Here is a 20,539-nt window from a genome sequence, read left to right as displayed (position 1 = left end):
AGCTTGTCCCACTCAGTGAACATCTCTGGTGGGCATTTCCTCAATAGAGCCTTATATCTTTCCCATGCTTCATATAAGTTCTCAGCCTCCATTTGAGTGAATGTCTGCATCTCAGTCTTCAATCTTAAGATTCTTTGAGGGGGATAAAATTTGGCAAGGAACTTGCTTACCAAGTCATCCCAAGTGTTGATGCTTTCTTTTGGAAAGGTCTCTAGCCATTGAGTGGCTTTATCTCTGAGAGAAAATGGAAAGAGCAGCAACTTGTAGCTATCGGGAGGTACACCTTTTGTTTTCACAGTGTCACAGATTCTCAAGAAGGTAGATAAATGTTGATTTGGGTCCTCCAAAGGCCCTCCTCCAAAAGAACAGTTGTTTTGAACCAAAGTGATGAGTTGTAGCTTTAGTTCAAAATTGTTTGCATTGACATTAGGAGGAAGAATGCTACTTCCACAGTGTCTAGCATTTGCAAATGTGTATGAAGCCAGGACTCTTCGTTGTTGTTGGTTATTGTTGGCTCCTTCTCCTGGTTGATTGAGATCTCCTTCCATTTCTTGGAATTCCTCTTCAGATTCTTCCTCTCCAATAACGTTCTTCCCTCTTTCAGCTCTTCTTATTCTTCGAAGAGTTCTTTGGTCAATTTCAGAGAGGACAGGGGAAGATCTTCCTGTACCTGACATACAAACACACAACAATAAACACACAGATCCAGAAAACCAATGAAACTTCAATCTATAGCTAGAATGAAGTTTTAGTTAGTTTAAGCAAAAATTCAAACAGTTAGTGTGTTAGTCAAAATTAGAATAACAGAAAAGAAAAAGTGCTTGATCTAGACCTCCACTTCACTTAATCATTGTCAATCTATTTCAATCCCCGGCAACGGCGCCAAAAACTTGATGTGTGGAAAACGATCCAACACAAAACTCACCGGCAAGTGTACCGGGTCGCATCAAGTAATAATAACTCACATGAGTGAGGTCGATCCCACAGGGATTGAAGGATTGAGCAATTTTAGTTTAGTGGTTGATTTAGTCAAGCGAATCAAGTTTTGATTTAGTGGGTTGTATTTAGCAGAAGCTAAATTGCTTGGAATATAAAGGGAGAAGGGAAAATTGCAGTAAATTAAAGTACAGGTAAATAAACTTGCTGAATCTTAAAGAACAAGAAAGTAAATGACTGAAACTTAAAGTGCAAGAAATGTAAATTGCAGTAACTTAAATGGCAAGGAATGTAAATTGCTTGAATATAAAAGGGATTTGAGGACTGGGATTGCAGAAGCTAAACAAAGAGAAATTAAATTGCCACAGTTAATAAAGCAGAAATTGAATTAGAAACAATTAGAACTCAAACAGAAATTGAAAGTAAAGTGCAGCAGGGTTCACAGAAGAACCAAAAGTAAATTAGGATCTCAGGACTTCAGAGACTAGGTAGCAGAGCCTAGATCTCAATTTGCCTTCCCAGATCCAAGTTCACAAAGCAATTGACAAGGAATTGAAGAAGAAGCAGTAAAGAGAATGTAAATGGATTCAATTATGCAGAAAAGAAACTAAAGAGTTCTTGAGTGGAGATTGAGACAGAATTTCCTCAATTCTTAACACCCAAGAATCAAAACAAGAAAATTAAAAATGCCCAAGCAAGAACGAGGAAGAAGAGAGATCAATTCTCCTCCCTAATTCTCTGAAATCTCAGTGAAGACACCAAGAGAAATTCCAAAGTGCAAAATAAAATTCAAAGCTCAAAGAAAGTGCAAAATTCAAAAGCAAAGCAAAAGGTCCTAATTACATCAAACTAGCTCCTATTTATACACTTTCTATTCTTGGATTTTGGGATTTGGATGGGCTTTTGATTTGGTGAAGAAATGAATTAAATTGGAATTTTAATTAAATTTTCAGCCCAAAAAGAGTAGCTTCCAGGAGGCTGCCCTGCCCTTGTGGAGGGCAGGGCAGAAAATTGATGTGTGGTGCGGCTTGGTGCGGGCAGGTGCGCAGGATGCTGCCCTGCCCTCGCGGAGGGCAGGGCAGAAAAAATTGGTGCGCCAGAAATTGTGATGTGGTGCGCGTTGGTGCTGCCAGAATCGTGCTGTGGTGCGCGCTGGTGCTGCCAGGATCGTGCCTTGGTGCGCAGAACGCTGCCCTGTCCTCGCGGAGGGCAGGGCAGAAAAAGTTGGTGCGCCAGAATTGTGATGGTGCGTGCTGGTGCTGCCAGAATCATGCCGTGGTGCGCCAGAATTGAGCCTTGGTGCGCCAGATTCATGCCACAACAAAATGCTGCCCTGCCCACGCGGAGGGCAGGGCAGTGTTTCCAAACTGAAGTCCCGAGTTCGAATCCTGGCAAAAACACACGCTCTTCAATTTCTTTGGCTTTCTTGGCACGGTAATGGAACTTAGTTCCTTGCTTCCTCATGGTCCCGTGTTCAACTCTTGTGGCAAGCATTTGGAGACATTTTCCTTTGATTTTCTCCCCTTGTGAGCCCGATACTGCCCTTGTGGAGGGCAGGGCAACGTTTTCTTCTTCTTGATTCCAAGGTTCAAATTTGTGCTCTGCCCTTGTAGTGGGCAGGGCAGAGTTGCCTTCTTTGCCTTGTTCCCTTATGTTGCCCTCCTAGAGGGCAGTGTGCCCTTGTGGAGGGCAATGCTTGCCTCCCCCATTGCATGTGGCACACTTTTCCTTCCTTTGACCACGCTTCCTTCTCCTTGGGTCACGCTTTCTTAGGCCACGCTTTTCTCTTTTATTCTTTTCTTCACCTAAAATAAACCAAAACAACCACTCCAAGTATCACTAAATTCATAAGGCTTATAAATCAATTAAAATTCAATTAAAATTAGCTTAAACCTCATGAGTTATCATTAATTTCATGGTGGTTGCTTAATTTAAAGAAGTTATGCATTTTCACTCCAAATCACTTACTTAGGATGCAAGAAAGTGTATAAAGACTAATAAAACAAGTGAAATTAGCTTGAAAAATGGGTATATGATGACTTGTCATCACAAACCACCAGCAGGAGTATAGTGTAGCAATCACAGTTATATCAAACAAGGAATAAACAAATAGGAACAAGTAAAGCATTTAGACAATTAGCAAGTAATGTGCAGTCAAATAGGCAATCTCAAACAATTCATATAGTATGCATATGATGAATGCCCGTCCCTAGTGGCTGATGATATCATCTGTCGGTTATAGAACCAACCCGACAAGTCCTGGTAGCTAACCATTGGACTGTCCCTCTGTCACGCATCCCCAACTCGAGTTATACTCATCATAAACTTGATCATAATCATCATCTATATCCATCACCTTCACTGGTGAATATTTACGGGGGCGAGCTCATCCGGGTCTTTCACAGTGCCCGGCCACACTTATGACATAGGGTCAAAAGAGTATCAAGTCTCAACCTGGAGCACGTGGTGGCTAGCCACTGCTACTACCCAGGGAAACTCGTATCTCCGATAGTGGAAGTGCAAATCACAATTATCAATAATTCAGCATAAACATGCATGAATTCTCATCCATGGATCAACATCCATATCAGCCATTCCGGCTCACGGTTAAATCTATAACCAGCCAATATTCATAGCATACACAGCTATTCCGGCTCATGGTTCAGTCCAGAACCAGCCAATATTCATAGCATACACAGCTATTCCGGCTCACGGTTCAATCCATAACCAGCCAATATATAAACAATTACGGCCCTTCGGCCAATGGCATAACCAGCACTTCCACCACCATCCTCCGCATCTCACATAATCATGCTTGATCCCCAATGATCATTCATTTTTCCCTTGCTTCACTCGCAAGTTACCTCATTCTCTAGCCCCTTTTTAATAGCTAGGCATGTCATATTGATTTAAGATATAAGTGGTGAGATCGGAGGCTTAGAAGTATGAAATTTGGCTTTTAAAACTCAAAAATCAACTTTGGGATGAAAACAGGTCCAAACGTACGCGCACTCCACGCGCACGCGTGGATGGCCTCAAAAACTCATCGACGCGCAAGCGTCATGCATGCTAACGCGTGGATTAAAAATTTGCCAATCGGCACGTACGCGTCAACCACGCGTACGCGTGGGCGTTCTCGTGCCCCAGGCACAACACTGGCACAGTTCTGGCATAACTCTCTGGAAAATGGCTGGGCATTGGGTGCAGCACAATCGGCGCACCCGCGCACATCACGCTCACGCGTGGATGGCATTTTCGGGAAGAACGACGCGCACACGCCAAGTGCGCCCACGCGCAAGGGGTCATTCTGCTAAAAATTTTCTAAGTTAAAAGCTGCAAAATTCACCAATTTAAACCCCAATCTTCCAACGGACATAACTTTCTCATTTTAAATCATTTTTCACCCGTTCTTCGAACGGCATGGACATCCCGGATCCAATTTCATTTCTAAATAGATTTGGCACAAAACAGAGATCCGTAGTCTAAGTTATGTCCCATTAAAGTATGCCCAAAAACCATATTTTTCATAAAAACCACAAAGTGCCATTTTCAAACAAGCCATTTCCAACTCTTTTCAAAATCAATCAAAACATGCCATTTTCATCCATTTTCTTTGAAATCAATCAAAATATATCAAATTCAACATCAAGCCTCCTCAACTCACACATTGAGACTTTACCACAAATTACAGAATCACTATCTCATCATTTTAACCCACTTCACCCAAGTGGCTCAAACCTAAACATATTGACATATCATATACTCTTTCTCATGCCAATTATCAACAACACCAATTCCACTAAATCATCATTGTACACAATCAATATCATACTCACCATAAACATGGTTCAACCCACAATTCAACCATAACTAATCATCAAGCATATATCACAACATGCATATTTGTCATACCTCATACCACCAAGGCATCATTAATCATCATTACATATATGACCACATCATATATATCAATAATTCAACAACATCAACCATTCAATGCCTATCTTAGGGCCTCTAGCCTAAGTATTTCCTACCACATTACATATTAGATACGGGAAATCGAAACCATACCTTAGCCGATTTTTCCAAGCTCCACCGGAGCACTTCCAAACCACTTATCCACAAGCTCTCAAGGCCTCAACACCTCCAAGAACAGATTTTTCACCACCAAACCCTTTCCAAGCTTTTCAAAATCACCAATCAATCTCCAATATCCACACACACACAACCTAAGCCACAACCATCATACCCATACACAACATCTCAAAACCCAAACATCATAAAACAACAAAATACACTAGGGTTGAGAATCTTACCACACCCAAGGTCCAAGGAGACAAGATTAACCTTCTCCTTCAAGAGAGTTGGGTCCTATAACATCAAAGAACCCAAAATCTCAACATTTCACCCATGAAACTCGAAAATAAGGGCTGGAATTTCGAACAGCAACATGTGGCTTACCTCAAGATTAATTGTATGGGTTTTGTAGAGCTCTCCGCGGTGAACGCGTGGCCGCAAACGGAGCGGCAATCGGAGCTCTAGATCAAAAGTTATGGTGGTTTGAAGATCAACCAAGGGAGAGAACTTGAGAGAGTGTTCTTCCTCCCTTTCTCTCTAATTTCAGCGTGTTTGAGTGTGTTGTGAGGAGAGAGAGTGCTGAAAACTAGGGTTTTGGTTTAGTTATGTTGGGCCAAGGGCCCACTTTGGGTCCGTTTGGCCCAGTTTGGCCCGTTCGGTCCAATCTTGGTCCGAATTCTATAAAATTGGTACCAAAATTCTCGTCTCAATATCCTCTATCACATTTAGCCACAAAAATCACATTTTGGGCTTTCTAGAATAAATTCTCATTTATGGGTTAATTAGCCGTTAATTAACCAGGTTTTACACATACACACCACAAGCACATGGTTTGTTATTCATTTCTGAGACCTTAGAGCCCAGCACCTCTTTGGGTTGCTAAATGTTTTGTGACAAGGTTGCTCTTGATAGTGGACTTTCAGTTGATAATCACGTGTTAGTTAACCCAAGTTTTCAAGTGGTGAAGCACTCCTCAGAACATACTCATCCAAGCACATCCTTGCACAAAAACACCACAGGCATATATCTCAAGGTTCAAACTATTGATGCCTAGCTTTATTGCTTGCTCTTTTCTTTCTTTGTCATTCTCTTTTTTTCTTTCTAGGATCTTATTAATCCTCCAAGTCTCATAGAATGTATCTTAAGTTCATAATTCAAGAGATATCTTAGCCTTATACCTTATTGATGAACCAATTTAGCTAGCAAATACCACTACAAATACAAGGACTTTATTCTACAACATTGGACTTCTACTCTTCTTCTTCACAGCATTTTTTATATCTTCTTTTATTTAACTTAAGAACCAAGTATACAACATAAGATATGGTGTAATGATATGGTCATTTTAAGCTAGCAAGCTGGTGGACGAAATTGTGATCACTATTCTTTAAGTTGTATTTTTATGGAATTTGAAATTGACACGAGTGGACACAACTCCGTTCAACTAACCAGCAAGTGTACTGGGTCGTCCAAGTAATAAACCTTACGTGAGTAAGGGTCGATCCCACAGAGATTGTTGGCATGAAGCAAGCTATGGTCACCTTGTAAATCTCAGTTATCCAGATTAAAATTGTTTATGGTTTCGAAAATTAATAGTAAAAAGAAGAAATAATAAAAGGGATAGAATACTTATGCAGATTCATTGGTAGGAATTTCAGATAAGCGAATGGAGATACTGTATGGCTCAAGAACGCCTGCTCTCCCACTGCTTCAACTCAATCCTTCTTACTCCTTTCCATGGCAAGTTGTTTATAGGGGTTCACCGTTCGACGATGGCTACTTTGAATCCTCTCGGGAAAATGATCCTCTGCGGCTGTCACTCGCATGGCTAATCGTCTGGAGGCATCACCTGGCCGAAGGCTACATCCCATCCTCGCAGTGAAAACTACGCTCACGCGCTCTGTCACAGCACGGCTAATCACTGGTTGGTTCCCGCTCCTACTGGAATAGAATCCCTTGATTCTTTTGCGTCTGTCACTAACGCCCAGCACTTGCAAGTTTGAAGCACGTCACAGTCACTCATTACCGGAATCCTACTCGGAATACCACAGACAAGGTTAGACTTTTCGGATTCCCAGGATCCTACTCGGAATACCACAGACAAGGTGAGACTTTCCGGATCCTCATAAATGCCGCCATCTATCTAGCTTATACCACGAAGATTCTGTTGGGGAATCTAAGAGATACACATTCAAGCTCTGTTGCATGTAGAACGGAAGTGGTTGTCAATCACGTGCGTTCATAAGTGAGAATGATAATGAGGGTTACTTAATCATCACATTCATCATGTTCTTGGGTACGAATGAATATCTTGGAATAAGAATAAGAAAGATTTGAATAAAAGAGAATAGAATTGCATTAATACTTGAGGTACAGCAGAGCTCCACACCCTTAATCTATGGTGTGCAGAAACTCCACCGTTGAAAATACATAAGTAAAAAGGTTCAGGCATGGCCGAATGGCCAGCCCCCATATGGTCACAAGACCGAATGATCCAAAGACTCTAATACAATAGTTAAATGTTCTATTTATAATAAACTAGCTCCTAGGGTTTACATGAGTAAGTAATTGATGCATAAATCCACTTCCGGGGCCCACTTGGTGTATGTTTGGGCTGAGCTTGATCAATCCACGAGCTGAGGCTCCTCTTGGAGTTGAACTCCGAGTTATGACGTGTTTTGGGCGTTCAACTCCGGATCATGACGTTTTTCTGGCGTTTAACTCCAGACAGCAGCATGTACTTGGCGTTCAACGCCAAGTTACGTCGTCAATCTCCGAATAAAGTATAGACTATTATATATTGCTGGAAAGCTCTGGATGTCTACTTTCCAACGCCGTTGAGAGCGCGCCAATTGGAGTTCTGTAGCTCCAGAAAATCCATTTCGAGTGCAGGGAGGTCAGATTCCAACAGCATCAGCAGTCCTTTAGTCAGCCTTTTTCAGAGTTTTGCTCAAGTCCCTCAATTTCAGCCAGAATTTACCTGAAATCACAGAAAAACACACAAACTTATAGTAAAGTCCAGAAATGTGAATTTAACATAAAAACTAGTGAAAACATCCCTAAAAGTAGCTCAAACTTACTAAAAACTACCTAAAAACAATGCCAAAAAGCGTATAAATTATCCGCTCATCACAACACCAAACTTAAATTGTTGCTTGTCCCCAAGCAACTGAAAATCAATTAGGATAAAAAGAAGAGAATATACTATAAATTCCAGAATATCAATGAATATTAATTATAATTAGATGAGTGGGACTTGTAGCTTTTTGCTTCTGAACAATTTTGGCATCTCACTTTTTCCTTTGAAGTTTAGAATGATTGGCTTCTCTAGGAACTTAGAATTTCGGATAGTGTTATTGACTTTCCTAGTTAAGCATGTTGATTCTTGAACACAGCTACTTATGAGTCTTGGCCGTGGCCCTAAGCACTTTGTTTTCCGGTATTACCACCGGACACATAAATGCCACAGACACATAACTGGGTGAACCTTTTCAGATTGTGACTTAGCTTTGCTAGAGTCCCCAGTTAGTGGTGTCCAGAGCTCTTAAGCACACTCTTTTGCTTTGGATCACGACTTTAACCACTCAGTCTCAAGCTTTTCACTTGGACCTTCATGACACAAGCACATGGTTAGGGACAGCTTGATTTAGCCGCTTAGGCCTGGATTTAATTTCCTTGGGCCCTCCTATCCATTGATGCTCAAAGCCTTGGATCCTTTTTACCCTTGCCTTTTGGTTTTAAGGGCTATTGGCTTTTTCTACTGCTCCTTCTTTTTCTTTCTATATATATATATATTTTTTTTTTCGCCATTTTTTTTTCGCACAAGCTTTTGCTTTTCACTGCTTTTTCTTGCTTCAAGAATCAATTTCATGATTTTTCAGATTATCAATAACATTTCTCTTTATTCATCATTATTTCAAGAGCCAACAATTTTAACACTCATAAACAACAACATCAAAAGACATATGCACTGTTCAATCATTCATTCAGAAAACAAAAAATATTGTCACCACATCAATATAATTAAATTAAATTCAAGGATGAATTCGAAATTCATGTACTTCTTGTTCTTTTGAATTAAAACATTTTTCTTTTAAGAGAGGTGAAGGATTAATGGGTTTTATTCATAGCTTTAAGGCATGGTTACATACTAATGATCATGAAGTAGAGACACAAAACATAGATAAACACAATATTAAAAACCGAAAACAGAAAGAAATAAAGAACAAGGAATGAATCCACCTTTAGTGGCGTCTTCTTCTTGAAGGACCAACAATGTCCTTAAGCTCTTCTATGTCTCTTCCTTGCCTTTGTTGCTCCTCCCTCATTGCTCTTTGATCTTCTCTTATTTCTTGGAGAATGATGGAGTGCTCATGATGTTCCACCCTTAATTGTTCCACATTGTGGCTCAAATCTTCTAAGGAGGTATTGAGTTGCTCCCAATAGTTGTTGGGAGGAAAGTGCATTCCTTGAGGCTTCTCAGGAATTTGTTGATGATGAGCTTCCTCATGCACTTCTTGAGAACCGTGCATGGTTTCTCTTGCTTGCTCCATCCTCTTCTTGGTGATGGGCTTATCCTCTTCAATGGGGGTATCTCCTTTTATGATGACCCCAGCTGAGTAACACAGATGGCAAATAAGGTGAGGAAAAGCTAGCCTTGCCATGGTGGAGGACTTATCGGCTATTTTGTAGAGTTCATTGGAGATGACCTCATGAACTTCCACTTCCTCTCCAATCATGATGCTATGAATCATGATGGCCCGATCCACAGTAACTTCAGATCGGTTGCTAGTAGGAATGATAGAGCGTTGAATGAACTCCAACCATCCTCTAGCCACAGGCTTGAGATCTAGTCTTCTTAGTTGAACTGGCTTGCCTTTGGAGTCTATTCTCCACTGAGCTCCTTCCACACATATGTCCATAAGGACTTGGTTCAACCTTTGGTTAAAGTTGACCCTTCTAATGTAGGGGCGTTCATCTCCTTGCATCATGGGCAAGTGAAACGCCAACCTCACATTCTCCGGACTAAAATCTAAGTATTTCCCCCGAACCATTGTGAGATAGTTCTTTGTATTCGGGTTCATACTTTGATCATGGTTCCTAGTGATCCATGCATTGGCATAGAACTCTTGAACCATCAATATTCCGACTTGTTGCATGGGGTTGGTTAGGACTTCCCAACCTCTTCTTTGGATCTCATGTCGGATTTCCGGATACTCATTCTTTTTGAGCTTGAAAGGGACCTCGGGGATCACCTTCTTCTTTGCCACAACATCATAGAAGTGGTCTTGATGGCTTTTGGAGATGAATCTTTCCATCTCCCATGACTCGGAGGTGGAAGCTTTTGTCTTCCCTTTCCCTTTTCTAGAGGATACTCCGGCTTTAGGTGCCATTGATGGTAATGGAAAAACAAAAAGCTTATGCTTTTACCACACCAAACTTAAAATATTGCTCGCCCTCGAGCAAGAAAGAAAAGAGGAGAAGAAAAAGAAGAAGAGAATATGGGAGAGAGGGGAAGAAGTAGGTTCGGCTATGTGGGAGAAGAAGGGGTTGTGTTGTGTGAAAATGAAGTAGAATGGAAGGGTATTTATAGGGAGAGGGAGGGTGGGTGTTCGGCCATTTTGGGTGGGAAAGGGTGGGAAATTGAATTTGAATTTTATGAAGGTAGGTGGGGTTTTTGGGGAAGAGTGGGTTGATGTGAATGGTGAATGGGGTAATTGGGAAGAGGAATTGAGGTGATTGGTGATGGGTGTTGGGAAGTGTGACATGGGGAGTAGGAAAATGAGATTTAGGATTAGGAGAGTGTGATTAGGATTAAAAGGTAAGGTGAGAATATGGTAGGTGGGGATCCTGTGGGGTCCACAGATCCTGAGGTGATCCTGTGGGGTCCACAGGATCCTGAGGTGTAAAGAAATACCATTCCTTCACCAAATAGGCATGTAAAATGCCTTCGTGCATCATTCTGGCGTTTAAACGCCCATTGGTGCACGTTCTGGGCGTTCAACGCCCATGTAAAGCATGTTTCTGGCGTTGAACGCCAGTTTCATGCTTGTTACTGGCGTTCAACGCCAGTTTGTCTCCTCTAGGCACATTCCTGGCGTTCAGCGCCAGGATGTTGCTTGTTTCTGGTGTTCAGCGCCAGAATGGTGCTCTGTTCTGGCGTTGAACGACAGCCAGATGCATCTTACTGGCGTTGAACGCCAGCCTGTGCGTCCTCCAGGGTGAAAAATTTTTTTCTTCTGTTTTTGACTCTGTTTTTAATTTTTTTTTATTTTTTTCGTGACTCCTCATGATCATGTACCTAATAAAACACAAAATAACAATAAAATAAAAATTAGATAATTAAAATTGGGTTGCCTCCCAACAAGCGCTTCTTTAATGTCAATAGCTTGACAATGGCTCTCATGGAGCCACAAGGTGATCAGGTCAATGTTAGTGTAATTCTAACACCAAACTTAGAGTTTGGATATGGGGTCTTAACACCAAACTTAGAGTTTGGTTGTGGCCTCACAACAGCAAACTTAGAGTTTGACTGTGTGGGTTCTTCTTGACTCTAAACTGAGAGAAGCTCTGCATGCTTACTCTCTTCTGTCACAGAGGGATGGCCATGTGCCTTAAACACAAGGTAGTCCCCATTCAATTGAAGGACTAACTCACCTCTGTTGACATCTATCACAGCTTCTGCTGTGGCTAGGAAAGGTCTTCCAAGGATGATGCAATCATCCTCTTCCTTCCTAGTGTCTAAGATTATGAAATCAGCAGGAATGTAAAGGCCTTCAACCTTTACTAGCATGTCCTCTACTATTCCATAAGCTTGTCTCAATGACTTATCTGCCAATTGTACTGAGAACAAGGCAGGTTGTACCTCAATGATCCCCAGCTTCTCCATTACAGAGAGTGGCATAAGATTTATCCCTGACCCTAGATCACATAGAGCTTTTTCAAAGCTCATGGTGCCAATGGTACAAGGTATTAAGAACTTGCCAAGATCTTGTTTCTTTTGAGGTAGAGTTTTCTGAATCCAAGTATCTAGTTCACTAATGAGCAAGGGAGGTTCACTTTTCCAAGTCTCATTACCAAACAACTTGGCATTCAGCTTCATGATAGCTCCTAAGTATTGAGCAATTTGCTCTCCAGTCACATCTTCATCCTCTTCAGAGGATGAATAATCTTCAGAGCTCATGAATGGAAGAAGGAGATTTAATGGAATCTCTATGGTCTCTATATGAGCCTCAGATTCCTCTGGATCCTTAATAGGGAACTCCTTCTTGCTTGAGGGACGTCCCAGGAGGTCTTCCTCACTAGGATTTTCGTCCTCCTCCTCCCTTGTGCATTCGGCCATATTGAGTAAATCAATGGCCTTGCACTCTCCTTTTGGATTTTCTTCTGTATTGCTTGGGAGAATACTGGGAGGAGTTTCAATAACTTTCTTACTCAGCTGGCCCACTTGTGCCTCCAGATTTCTGATGGAGGATCTTGTTTCATTCATGAAACTGAAAGTGGCCTTTGACAGATCAGAGACTATATTGGCTAAATTAGAAGTGTTTTGTTCTGAATTCTCTGTCTGTTGCTGAGAAGATGATGGATATGGCTTACTATTGCTCAGCCTATTGCGTCCACCATTGTTAAAGCCTTGTTGAGGCTTTTGTTGATCCTTCCAGGAGAAATTTGGATGATTTCTCCATGATGGGTTATAGGTGTTTCCATAAGGTTCACCCATGTAATTAACCTCTGCCATGGCAGGGTTCTCAGGATCATAAGCTTCTTCAGAAGCTACCTCTCTAGTACTGTTTGATGCATGTTGCAGTCCATTCAGATTTTGAGAGATTATGTTGACCTGTTGAGTCAACATTTTGTTCTGAGCCAATATGGCATTCAGAGGATCAATTTCAAGAACTCCTTTCTTCTGAGGTATCCCATTATTCACGGAATTCCTCTCAGAGGTATACATGAATTGGTTGTTTGCAACCATGTCAATGAGTTCTTGAGCCTCTTCAGGCGTTTTCTTCAGGTGAATAGATCCACCTGCAGAATGGTCCAATGACATTTTCGAAAATTCAGAGAGACCATAATAGAATATATCTAATAGTGTCCATTCTGAAAACATGTCAGATGGACATCTTTTGGTCAACTGCTTGTATCTTTCCCAAGCTTCATAGAGGGATTCACCATCTCTTTGTTTGAAGGTTTGAACATCCACTCTCAGCTTGCTCAGCTTTTGAGGAGGAAAGAATTTATCCAAGAAGGCAGTGACCAGCTTATCCCAGGAGTCCAGGCTATCCTTAGGTTGTGAATCCAACCATATTCTAGCTCTGTCTCTTACAGCAAAAGGGAAAAGCATGAGTCTGTAGACTTCAGAATCAACTCCATTTGTCTTTACAGTCTCACAGATCTGCAAGAACTCAGTTAAGAACTGATAAGGATCTTCAGATGGAAGCCCATAAAACTTGCAGTTTTGTGGCATTAAAGCAACTAGTTGAGGCTTAAGCTCAAAGTTATTGGCTCCAATGGCAGGAATGGAGATGCTTCTTCCATCAAACTTGGACGTTGGCTTTGTGAAGTCACCAAGCATTCTCCTTGCATTATTATTATTATTTTCGGCTGCCATCTCCTTCTCTTGTTCGAAAATTTCTGAAAGGTTGTTTCTGGATTGTTGTAATTTAGCTTCTCTTAATTTTCTCTTCAGAGTCCTTTCAGGTTCTGGATCAATTTCAACAAGAGTGCCTTTTTCCCTGTTCCTGCTCATATGAAAGAGAAGAAAACAAGAAAAGAAAGAGGAATCCTCTATGTCACAGTATAGAGATTCCTTTATGTTAGTAGAAGGAGAAAGGGGGGAAGAAGAATCCAAATACAAGGGATATAAGAAGTTCGGATTCTTAGATGAAGACAGGTGAAGAGAAGTGTTAGTAATTAATTAATTAAATAGAATAAGAGATGAGAAGAGAAATTTCGAAAATAATTTTTGAAAAAGAGGTTAGTAATTTTCGAAATTCAAAGACAAAATATAATTAAAATTAAAATTTAAAACAAAAAAAGAATTTTCGAAAAAGAGATGAGATATTTTTGAAAATTAGAGAGGGAAAAGTAGTTAGGTGGTTTTGAAAAAGATAAGAAACAAACAAAGAGTTAGTTAGTTGATTGAAAAAGATTTGAAATCAAATTTTGAAAAAGATAAGAAGATAAGAAGTTAGATAAGATATTTTGAAATCAAATTTTGAAAAAGATAAAATTTTTGAAAAAGATAAGATAAAAGATATTTTAAAAAAAAATATTTTGAAAAAGATTTAATTTTTTAAAATGACTTAACTAACAAGAAACTACAAGATAAGATTCTAGAATTTAAAGATTGAACCTTTCTTAACAAGAAAGTAACAAACTTCAAATTTTTGAATCAATCACATTAATTGTTAGCTAATTTCGAAAATTAGATGTAAGGATAAGAAAAAGATTTTGAAAATATTTTGAAAAAGATTTTTGAAATTTTCGAAAAATAGAAAAACATGAAAAAGATATAATTTTTTTGAAAAAGATTTTGAAAAGATAAGATTTTTAAAATTGAAATTTTGACTTGACTTGTAAGAAATAACTTTTTTTTTAAATTTTTGACCAAGTCAACCCAAAATTTCGAAAATTTGGAGGGAAATAAGGAAAAGATATTTTTTTGATTTTTAAATTTTTAATTATGAGAGATAAAAACAACAAAAATACTCAATGCATGAAATTTTTAGATCAAAACAATGAATGCATGCAAGAATGCTATGAATGTGAAGATGAACACCAAGAACACTTTGAAGATCATGATGAACATCAAGAACATAATTTTGAAAATTTTTTTATGCAAAGAAAACATGCAAGACACCAAACTTAGAAATCTTTAATGCATGGAAAATATGAATGCAAAGATGCACATGAAAAACAAGAAAAGACACAAAACAAGAAATCATCAAGATCAAACAAGAAGACTTGCCAAGAACAACTTGAAGATCATGAAGAACACTATGAAGGCATGAGATTTTCGAAAAAATGCAAGAAAAATTTTAAAAGCATGCAATTGACACCAAACTTAAAAATTAACATAAGACTCAAACAAGAAACACAAAATATTTTTGATTTTTTTATGATTTTATGATTTTTTTTTGTATTTTTATTAATTTTTTCGAAAAACATTATTAGAAAAAACGAAAAAGAAAAGAAAAATTTTTGAAAGAGTTTTTGAAAAGAAAATTACCTAATCTGAGCAACAAGATGAACCGTCAGTTGTCCATACTCGAACAATCCCCGGCAACGGCGCCAAAAACTTGGTGGACGAAATTGTGATCACTACTCTTTAAGTTGTATTTTTATGGAATTTGAAATTGGCACGAGTGGACACAACTCCGTTCAACTAACCAGCAAGTGTACTGGGTCGTCCAAGTAATAAACCTTACGTGAGTAAGGGTCGATCCCACAGAGATTGTTGGCATGAAGCAAGTTATGGTCACCTTATAAATCTCAGTTAGGCAGATTAAAATTGTTTATGGTTTCGAAAATTAATAGTAAAAAGAAGAAATAATAAAAGGGATAGAATACTTATGCAGATTCATTGGTAGGAATTTCAGATAAGCGAATGGAGATACTGTATGGCTCAAGAACGCCTGCTCTCCCACTGCTTCAACTCAATCCTTCTCACTCCTTTCCATGGCAAGCTGTTTATAGGGGTTCACCGTTTGACGATGGCTACTTTGAATCCTCTCGGGAAAATGATCCTCTGCGGCTGTCACTCGCATGGCTAATCGTCTGGAGGCATCACCTGGCCGAAGGCTACATCCCATCCTCGCAGTGAAAACTACGCTCACGCGCTCTGTCACAGCACGGCTAATCACTGGTTGGTTCCCGCTCCTACTGGAATAGAATCCCTTGATTCTTTTGCGTCTGTCACTAACGCCCAGCACTTGCAAGTTTGAAGCACGTCACAGTCACTCATTACCGGAATCCTACTCGGAATACCACAGACAAGGTTAGACTTTTCGGATTCCCAGGATCCTACTCGGAATACCACAGACAAGGTGAGACTTTCCGGATCCTCATAAATGCCGCCATCTATCTAGCTTATACCACGAAGATTCTGTTGGGGAATCTAAGAGATACACATTCAAGCTCTGTTGCATGTAGAACGGAAGTGGTTGTCAATCACGTGCGTTCATAAGTGAGAATGATAATGAGGGTTACTTAATCATCACATTCATCATGTTCTTGGGTACGAATGAATATCTTGGAATAAGAATAAGAAAGATTTGAATAAAAGAGAATAGAATTGCATTAATACTTGAGGTACAGCAGAGCTCCACACCCTTAATCTATGGTGTGCAGAAACTCCACCGTTGAAAATACATAAGTAAAAAGGTTCAGGCATGGCCGAATGGCCAGCCCCCATATGGTCACAAGACCGAATGATCCAAAGACTCTAATACAATAGTTAAATGTTCTATTTATAATAAACTAGCTCCTAGGGTTTACATGAGTAAGTAATTGATGCATAAATCCACTTCCGGGGCCCACTTGGTGTATGTTTGGGCTGAGCTTGATCAATCCACGAGATGAGGCTCCTCTTGGAGTTGAACTCCGAGTTATGACGTGTTTTGGGCGTTCAACTCTGGATCATGACGTTTTTCTGGCGTTTAACTCCAGACAGCAGCATGTACTTGGCGTTCAACGCCAAGTTACGTCGTCAATCTCCGAATAAAATATGGACTATTATATATTGCTGGAAAGCTCTGGATGTCTACTTTCCAACGCCGTTGAGAGAGCCCCAATTGGAGTTCTGTAGCTCCAGAAAATTTATTTCGAGTGCAGGGAGGTCAGATTCCAACAGCATCAGCAGTCCTTTAGTCTGCCTTTTTCAGAGTTTTGCTCAAGTCCCTCAATTTCAACCAGAATTTACCTGAAATCACAGAAAAATACACAAACTCATAGTAAAGTCTAGAAATGTGAATTTAACATAAGAACTAGTGAAAACATCCCTAAAAGTAGCTCAAACTTACTAAAAACTACCTAAAAACAATGCCAAAAAGCGTATAAATTATCCGCTCATCACAAGCCCAATATAAACTAAAAGAAACTAAATGCAAAGCTCTAATTAATTAAACTTAGTAGACTAAAACACATAAAAGAAATTAACTAATGCAAGTGATTTAAGACTAAAAGACATTGACCAACATTAATGCAAGTACACTTTCAATTGACAACTATAGTCAAGAAACAGTACAACCTCTTGGTGCCCTTCTTGTTCCTCTTTTTCCTCACCACATTTAGCTCTTCTTTCCCCCCTTAGATGATGATGCATATTCCTCAAAAAATCTTGACTATTTTTCCTACAAAGGTATTGAAAGTTTCTTGCTTCCCAAGCACTTGAGTGGTTATCATTCATGTATAATTGTAGGCTTCTGAACTTACTTTGGTGTGTAAACACTAAACTTAGTTCCTTGCCTACTTCTTAATATAGTGAGTTACATGTAATTTGCCACCATGTGCTTTTAGTTCTTTTTAGAAAATAACTTAAAAAGAACTTTCACAAGTCAATAGCTTTTGTGATTGCTTGCAATTGGTGCTTTCTTATATTAATTGAAGGAGTGTGGTGTGTTCCTGTGAAGTTTATGGTAGGGCAACAAACTCAATATCACACCACATCCTTGAATTATTAGCTCATGGAACAATCACTTTTGGTGTAGAACACCAAACTTAATTCCATGCAATGCACAGAAGGTTAACTTGACCTTTTACTAGACAAAGAAAAGAATCTAAAAAAGTTTACCTTTGGTTGGGTTGTCTCCCAACAAGTGCTCTTTTAACGTCACTAGCTTGACGGTTATTACCTCAGTTGAGATCATACTTCATCTTGGGACTTTTCCCCATGTTGCCCAGATAGTGTTTGAGCCTTTGTCCATTCACAGTAAAGGTCCGTTGTGAGCCTTCTTCCATAATCTCTATGTGCCCATAAGGTGAAACTTTGGTGACAAGAAAGGGTCCTGACCACCTTGACTTTAACTTTATAGGAAAGAGCTTTAACTTGGAGTTGTAGAGGAGGACTCTTTGTCCTTCTTCAAATATCCTAGGTGCCAACTTGAGGTCATGCCATTTCTTTGCCTTCTCCTTATAAATCTTGGCATTTTCATAAGTTTGAGATATTAATTCTTCCAATTCATGCAGCTGCAGGATCCTTCTTTCACCAGCAGCATTATCATCAAAGTTCAGTAACTTGAGAGCCTAGAATGCCTTATGTTCAAGCTCTACTAGCAGATGGCAAGCCTTTCCATACACCAGTTGATATGGAGACATCCCAATCGGTGTCTTGAAGGTTGTCCTATACGCCCAAAGAGCATCATCAAACTTCTTTGACCAGTCTTTTCTTGAAGCCCCCACAGTCTTGTCAAGAATCCTTTTGAGCTCTTTGTTACATATCTCTATTTGTCTGCTTGTTTAGGGGTGATAAGGTGTTGCCACCTTATGCTTGACTCAATATCTCAGGAGGAGAGTCTCTAATGGTCTGTTACAAAAATGGCTTCATCCATCACTAAGAAGAGCTCTGGGATCTCCAAACCGCTTGAAGATGTTCTTCCTAAGAAAGTTCATCACTACTTTGTTATCATTTGTTGGGGTTGCAATGGCCTCCACCCATTTGGATAGTGTTCATACCGTGGACCAAGCTGTACGGTCTGGGTTGGACGAGGACAAAGCGGCTGACCTCTTGAAAGGCTGTCGACACCGACCTCTTCCCAAAGAGCTCGGCCAAATCACCATAGAGGCCCAAATAGGCCCAAAGCAGAGGATCACAGCCCACTTAAAGGCGACTGGTCAAAAGATAAAGTGATCTTATCCACAAAAGATAAGATAACTAACTTAGCTCAAGGAAGGTCACTATACACTACTATAAATACACTGGAGCACCCAGGTATAACTCATACTCTAATTCTACAAAAAACCTGCTTAAAGCCCGTGCTAACTTAAGCTTTAGAATCTCTTGCTGGTACCACCCCGCTCTGGTGATCAAGGACCAGCAGCCCCTCAAGCTCCAATAAGTCGGGCACGGAAGCTCCGATCATATCAGAAGATCTCGTCCGAGATCGACCTTAACGTTTTATGTAACCCTCAGAACATTGGCGCCGTTGCCGGGAAACCTGGAAGACATCCCATCACCATGTTGAACAACCCTGCCAATGACCTTAACTCCGGATTAGAAGAAGGAATGCCACTCAAGAACACGGATGCTGCACCAACCTCCCCAAAGGACACACACCAACCCAAGGGAGACAAACAACCTTAGAACACAAAAATCTTAGATGTCATCCGTGACCAACAGTATCGCCTCAAACAGCTCCATCAATAGGCCGAACGACAGCGAGAGGCTGAGAGAGACCTCCAGAGAGAGACAAGATGGCGTTGAGAGCTGGAGGACAAGCTCCTAAAACTCGAAGACGAACTCAAAACTAAGACCAGTCGAGCCAGCTGCAAAGATAGCCCTCACAAGGACCAAGACTCATTCACAAAAGAGATCATGAAAGCTAAAGTCCCAAAAGACTTCAAAGCTCCCGACATGACCCCGTATGATGGTACGTCTGATCTGAGTCATCATCTCAGAAATTTCAGAAGTCGGATGTATCTCACAGATGCCTCAGATGCAATTCGTTGCAAAGCCTTCCCTACCACCTTGATCAAGACAGCAATAAAGTGGTTCGACAGCTTGCCGCCAGGGTTGATAACAAGCTTTGATGACCTCGCCAAGAAATTCTTAGCTAGATTCTCCATCCAGAAAGACAAAGCCAAGCACGCTCCAAGCCTACTAGGGATTAAGCAAGGAGATCAGGAAAACCTTCGCAGTTACATAAAAAGATTCAATAAAGCATGCCTGGACATACAAAATCTTATAGCAGAGGCAGCCATCATCGGTCTCATCAACGGCCTACGAGAAGGACCCTTTAGACACTCCATATCTAAAAAGCATCCAACATCTCTCAACGAGGTTCAAGAACGGACGGAAAAATACATTAATATGGAGGAGAACTCCTGATTAGGAGAAACCTCAAAGACCGGATTCTACTACCCACCTCAGGACAAGGATAAAGAGTCCAGGAAGAAAGAAGACCAACCCATTGAAAAATCTAGAAAGTACCACAGCTACACCCTTCTTCGGATGTCTCTTGTGGACGTTTACCGGGAGATATGCAACACTGAGAAGATCTCGCCGCTTCGCCCAATTAAACACAAGAGAAGAGGAAGTCAGATAGAGTATTGCAAATACCACTGAATCTACGGGCATTCTTCCACTGAGTGCTACGAACTAAAGAATGTCATAGAAAAATTGGCACGAGAAGGGCGATTAGATCGGTTTTTAGCCAGTAGAGCGGATGAACCAAAAAAGAAAAGAAGGGATGAAGAGGTCGGATGAGCTGAACATTCCCCTCACACCCTTGAGAGACACGTTCACATGATAAACGAAGGATTCACAGGAGGAGGGATCTCTAAGTCATCCCACAAAAGACACCTCAAAGAG

At 40.3% G+C, this 20,539-nt stretch overlaps 1 protein-coding gene across 1 annotated transcript; it reads left to right on the top strand.

Moving 5' to 3' along the window:
* The first annotated feature begins 19,582 nt into the window (after positions 1-19,582).
* Positions 19,583-20,056, top strand: LOC112779388 (uncharacterized). The gene has a single exon (XM_025823628.1). It carries the CDS (start codon positions 19,583-19,585, stop codon positions 20,054-20,056), a length of 474 nt encoding a protein of 157 aa, XP_025679413.1.
* The last annotated feature ends 483 nt before the right edge of the window (positions 20,057-20,539 follow it).

The sequence above is a fragment of the Arachis hypogaea genome, chromosome 3 (assembly GCF_003086295.3).
Source record: "Arachis hypogaea cultivar Tifrunner chromosome 3, arahy.Tifrunner.gnm2.J5K5, whole genome shotgun sequence".
Classification (NCBI taxonomy): domain Eukaryota; kingdom Viridiplantae; phylum Streptophyta; class Magnoliopsida; order Fabales; family Fabaceae; genus Arachis; species Arachis hypogaea.
The sequence above is the reverse complement of the archived record's forward strand: the minus strand, read 5'-3'. Positions and strand labels throughout refer to the sequence as shown.